At 34.1% G+C, this 6,172-nt stretch overlaps 1 protein-coding gene across 1 annotated transcript; it reads left to right on the forward strand.

Annotated features, from left to right (window-relative positions):
* Window positions 1-338: 338 nt before the first annotated feature.
* Window positions 339-2,587, forward strand: LOC9319784 (putative inactive histone-lysine N-methyltransferase family member SUVH10). Its single transcript, XM_021032947.1, has one exon. It carries the CDS (start codon window positions 921-923, stop codon window positions 2,487-2,489), a length of 1,569 nt encoding a protein of 522 aa, XP_020888606.1. The 5' UTR covers window positions 339-920; the 3' UTR covers window positions 2,490-2,587.
* The last annotated feature ends 3,585 nt before the right edge of the window (window positions 2,588-6,172 follow it).

Raw genomic sequence — 6,172 nt, forward strand, 5'->3', positions numbered from 1 at the left:
CTCATACATTTGCTCATGTAATAAATTGCTTCTGTGAAGTTTTGTATTGGCCTTGTATGGTTGTAATACTCATTGCTTAATAAAAGTTTTTAGAAGGAAAAAAAAAGAGGGTAAAGTTGCAAAAATGGATGAGTTGAAGGGTTTTTTGCATTAAACCCTAATTAAAAATATCTTTCAAATTTGGATTTTTTTTTTCTTTTTTTTGCTAACAATTCTTAAATTCCATGATAAATAAGTAAAAAAATTGTAGGGAAAAAATCTAATCATCCAATTATGGAAAATATCTTAATTCATGTTTATCTTGATTATTTTTTAGTAAAAAAATATTTCTAAATAATTGATTATAAGGTAATGACATAAAGCATAAAATAGGAAAAAAATCTACAGGTTTTTAAAGTTTGAAACTTTATTTTCCATGAAGAAAAAATAGAGCCACTCCAAAAATCTTTAAATATGAGTTCATGCTTTGCAGTTTTCTTCACACCTAAAACAACCCTAAAGCATTTATTTTCATAATTTTCTTCATCCATTTTTCTTTCCAGTCTCTTATTTTCTTCTGAAGGTGAGTAATGTATCAATTTATCACTTTATATATTTTATTCGTGTTGAAGTGTACACGAGGCTAATATTATCTTTATACATATATTTTTATGTTTGTAAGTGATGCATATATAATGTATTTATCCATTGATTCAAATATAATCTATTTACGTACGTATTTCAAAATAAGTTTCTTCTTCTCAAACGGTTAGACAATTTAGTATCTTTCTTAGATTTATATTCATTACGCTTATTACCATATTATAGTTTGATAATCTTACTATGCAAATTTATGTTGCTAATGCATGTCTTATTAATGCTCAGATTAAAAGAGAACGTGGTTGACCAAGGAGCTAACAGATCTCGGCAAATATTTGAAGATGAGTGATAGATTGATCGAATTGTATCCATTTTTTCAAGGTGGCATGAATGAAAAGGATCAGGAAACGGGAAACAGTGAGCTAGTGAGTAGTGTCATGATGCGGTTTGATGCGGTAAGGAGACGTTTAAGCCAAATTGGGGATATGCATCGTGAGGTTGTAACGGCTTTACGTACATTTAAGACCCTCAAACTGTACACAAATACCAAAAAGCGAGTTGGTTCGGTTCCCGGGGTTGATGTAGGAGACATCTTTTTCATTAGGGGTGAAATGGCTTTGGTGGGGCTCCATGCAGCCACCGTTGACATGGAGTTTATAGGAGTTGAAGATAGCGGGGACCGGGAGGATAAACAAATCGCAGTTAGTATCATCTCTTCAGGGAAAAATGCTGATAAAACCGAAGATCCGGATTCCTTGATATTTACGGGGTTTGGTGGTACGGACAAGTATCATGATCAACCATCTGATCAGAAACTTGAGAGGTTGAATATTCCACTAGAGGCAGCTTTTCGGAAGAAAAGTATTGTGAGAGTGATTAGAGGTATGAAGGATGAGAAGAGGACACATGGTAATGTTTACATATATGATGGAACATATATGATTACTAATATGTGGCAAGAGGAAGGTCAAAATGGGTTCATTGTGTTCAAATTCCAATTGGTTAGAGAACCTGATCAAAAACCCGCTTTTGGTATATGGAAATCAGTAAAAAATTGGAAGAATGATTTGAGTACAAGACCAGGTCTTATTCTTCAAGATCTCTCTAATGGAGCTGAGAATCTAAAGGTTTGTGTGGTGAATGAAGTTGACAAGGAGAATGGTCCTTCTTTGTTTACTTATGTCACTTCGCTGCACCATGAGGTAATCAATATTCGACCGATGGTTGATCCTTGCGCTTGTGGACGTAGATCATGTGGTCCAAAAAGTGGTAGCTGCGCATGTGTTCAGAGAAATGAAGGCGGTATACCTTATGTTGATGGGGTATTAGTGACTCGTGGACCGACGGTTTTTGAATGCGGTGGATCGTGTCCTTGTTATGTTAAATGCAAAAACAAGATGATTCAGACCGGGTTGAAATTCCATTTGGAGGTGTTTAAGACAATGGATAGTGGATGGGGTTTAAGGTCATGGGATCCAATTCGAGCAGGAAGTTTCATATGTGAATATGCTGGTGAAATCATAGCAAAAGGTGACGATGAAGAGGATGATTATATATTCGATACTTCGCGGGTTTATAACTCGTTTAAGTGGAATTATGAACCTGAGATTGTTGGTGAGGATACTATGAACAAAGTCTTTGAGAATATTAGTGTTTCATCATCATTGGTGATTAGTGCAAAGAAGGCAGGAAATGTGGCTCGATTTATGAACCATAGTTGCTCACCCAACGTTTTTTGGCAGCCGATTTCTCGTGAAGAAAATGGTTTATGGTGTCTTTACATTGGCTTTTTTGCAATGAAACATATTCCTCCATTAACGGAGTTGAGATATGATTATGGAAAATCTAGAGGAGGTGGGAAGAAGATGTGTCTATGTAGATCAAAGAAATGTTGTGGTTCTTTTGGATAATGATTTTGTATTGTTGAGTGATTGTTGGAATATTTCGCTTTCTCTTTATAATCTTGTAGTCCCTTCGTTTTATTAATAAACTGAGTTTTTTTTTGGTTATACGCCCTTGATTAATTAATACATTGAATTAGAGATAATAATTCTTTTATTTATTTATTTAGATTTGTTATTTTGGTCAAGCTCAATGAATGAGCATATTTTTGTTGAGCATGACCAAAATAATAAAACAAAACATATACTATACAATATAGAAATTAATTTTAATCTAAAGTTTTTATTAGATATTTTTTTCAACAGTTTATTAGATTTTTGTTAGTGTTACAAAAAATATATTTTAAGAGAAAAAACTTCAAAAATTACCAAAAGAGGCATGGTCATTGGCTGTGATTGTTAGCTGCCAAATGTTCATAGATTGTGATTTTTTTTCGTGCAAAAGCTTTGTTTTTCATTAAGTCACTCAAACTTAATACAAAGCTTAAGAGAATAATCATTCAATAACTCAAACTTAGTACAAACCTTAAGAGAATAATCAAAACTGAGACTTGAACTCGGGTTAGGGAGGTCATTGGACACAGAATTACCTACTCAGCTGCTGTTTTTTTTTGGATTCTTACACATAAAAAGCTTATATTATTATTTTACCAGGTCAGTTGACCTCCCTCTCTCCTTAGTGGATCCGCCCTTGAGAATAAACATTCTCATTGTTTGATACAACAAAGTCAAAAACAATAAAAGTAAAAATATGGTAATCCGACGATAGTTCCATGATAATTCGGAGGCAGGAGTTATAGAACACAATGCCACATGCGAGAAAATGGTAAATTGGAGACACAACCACGGATGGTCGGAGGAGTGGAAGATTGGTCATTGTCGCAAGAGATAGTGACGTTGAGGATTATTTTGTAGCTTTGAAACTTGCCGGCTCAAAACACCCTACATAACAAGGTAGTAAAAACATAGTATAACAATACACTTTATATCTGTGTCAGAAATTTTGAATTTTATGTACAAAAGAAATTTGATGTAATCAAAAATAGGAAAAGGAATTATGAAACAATTTTTTTCCGAAATAGTATCATCTATAGTGGAATTTATGTGAGTGTGTGTATATGATGGCGATAAGCATGTTTTTATACGTGTGCATGCTAATATCGTAACGTATGTGTTTGTTTTTTTACCTTAAAATCTTATTTATTACGAACCGAACAAGCCATGACTCGAAGTCATCCAGTTTTAGAAAGATATTACAAGTAGTAGAAAGAGAGGGTGCATTAGATGCACATATACAATCAAATCTCCCGACTTAATAGCTTAGGATGTAGGAAACCACTAGCCACGACCTCCTCGTTTCCCACGACATGTGGTTTGACCATGAATCTCCTTAGCCTTTGCTGATGGTTTAACCGGTCTTTCTCGAATGATTCTTTTACCCGGCCCATAGGAGTCATATGATCCATCGAATGAAAATCGTTTTCCGAATCCGACTAATCATCTTCTCCTTCGGAAGAAACCAATGAAGAAACGTATGTGTTTTTTCATTGACAAAATTCAGTATAGGTTTCCTTTATTAATTTATTTTTATCATATATTGAACGAAATTTTGGAAGATCGTTTGAGATGATTTTATCTTGTGTTGCACTATCGTGACATGTCTTAATTCATGTTCTTTGGCATGATATATTTTTTCTTCTAACAACGGTGAAATCTATGAGTGTATTTCTGGTCAGTTTTGTCCATTATATTCTATGTTTCTTTTTTTTTTTTTTGTAATAAGCAAGTTATATATTTTCCATTTGAAATTGCTTCGAATTTTATCCTACAACTTAAAGGCATCTCTAAATTGAAATAAATTTATGAATCTCTCTGGTGATTTATGAAAATCAACAATAGAAAAATCCCTAGTTCACTTAAAATACAAATGAAGTTCATACCAAAAAAAAAAATACAAATGAAGTGATTATTGTCTTAACTTTCTATTGAAGTATATTATTAGAGGGTTAATGATGTAAGAATCAGTACCACCATTACTCCGGACCTTACTAAGACGAAAGGCGGTATGAGTAGCAGTACCGGCCAACAAGAAGCATGCTTAACCATGGAGTCAATCTTTCACTTGGAGGACCTAGGATTCGATATTCACCAGCAATATGCCTATTTTGGAGTTACGGATTGATAGGTCCCAATCAAGAGCTAAATACAAACGGTTTCTGATAAATAATTCTCATAACCTTTTTTGTTGAGTTCTCACAGTATTTATAAGAAAATATCACATGATTTGAGTCTATCTAGTCCAACAATAATAAAGTAAAGATAATCATAAAAACAATAATATCCTAATCAAATTAAAACTATAAAACCAAAACCCTAAAACCATAATTTGTATGGGCCGGTCTTGTTTCATGAGCCCATCACGGATCGAGACACATGTGAAGATCAACGACCAGAATCAAAGATGGTTTACGCGTGCTCAACCGAATCATGTCGACAACCAATCCTCTAAGCCAATGGAGGATCCGACCAGCCAACTGAACCAGGGATCAAATTCTACCAGCAAACCAGCTATTTTAAGGAGATTTATCAAGGAAATCAAGGCTGGTTCGAGTCGGTGTAAGAGATGGTTCATGGACCCTTCCCGCAAGTCATTTATCACTTGGTTTGGACCTTACCAAGAATTCCGTTGGAAACCTGGAGAGCTTCTACAGCACCTAGAGACTCTCATACACGCCCCTTGGTGCATCGCATAACACCAGAACACCCGCAACCAAAACTTAACTTATATGGAACTGATTGAGCTTAAACAACAACGTCTCTTTCCTAATCCTTGATGCTGCGTTTTGGATGTTTATCCGGTGCATCTAGACGTTCCAAGAAACCATAAATTTGCACCCCAAGCTATCAAGACTCAAGCATTTTCAACTTTTCTATTTTTGCCAATTTGTATCATAAAGTCCCAACAGCTATTTCCTTAAATTTTGGTGCAATTTCATTGTTTATTTAGCTTATACCGTAGTCCTAGAGCCTATAAAATCTCACTTTAGTCATTCATTTGTATTCAGTCTTCTTCAAAGTAAAACTAATAATACAGTTTTTGTGTTGTATAGCGATGTGGTTCGCATCAAGATAAGAAAAATGCTCTAATCTCTTCTTTTATTTGATCAATGTATACTAAAAATGTTTAAACAATTGCTGATGTAAAAAAAGAATTTCAAATAAATTTTACATTTTATTCCAAAAAAAAAAAACAGTTTATTTCCCTTCAAAAGCGAGTGTCTTTTGATATCATCTTGTTCGTTAGGGTATTGTGTGTGATTCCTTCACTCTCTGGTTTGTGTGGAATTAACTTGTGAGATTCAAGTTGTTCTTTCATGTGTTGATTATGCGATTCAATCATCAAAATTTCGTCTCCATCTCAACCTTCGTCCATCGATCCTTTTCAAGCCGAAGCCTTGAAACCGAGAAGCATAAATCCAAGGTGTGATTCCGAAGGTTTGTATTAGATTTTTTTCTTGAGAATGTCTATTTGAAAATCCAAAGTTAGCTAAAAAGAGACATGAAAAATATTTCTTGAATACTTTAACTGCCGTACAAATTGGATAGTCCTTTAATAACTAGTGTAATTACTTAATATGCACCTTAATATATATGCACATAAAGTTACAAGTAAACCCTAGAGTATATCCAAC

Source organism: Arabidopsis lyrata, assembly GCF_000004255.2.
Source record: "Arabidopsis lyrata subsp. lyrata unplaced genomic scaffold ARALYscaffold_3, whole genome shotgun sequence".
Classification (NCBI taxonomy): domain Eukaryota; kingdom Viridiplantae; phylum Streptophyta; class Magnoliopsida; order Brassicales; family Brassicaceae; genus Arabidopsis; species Arabidopsis lyrata.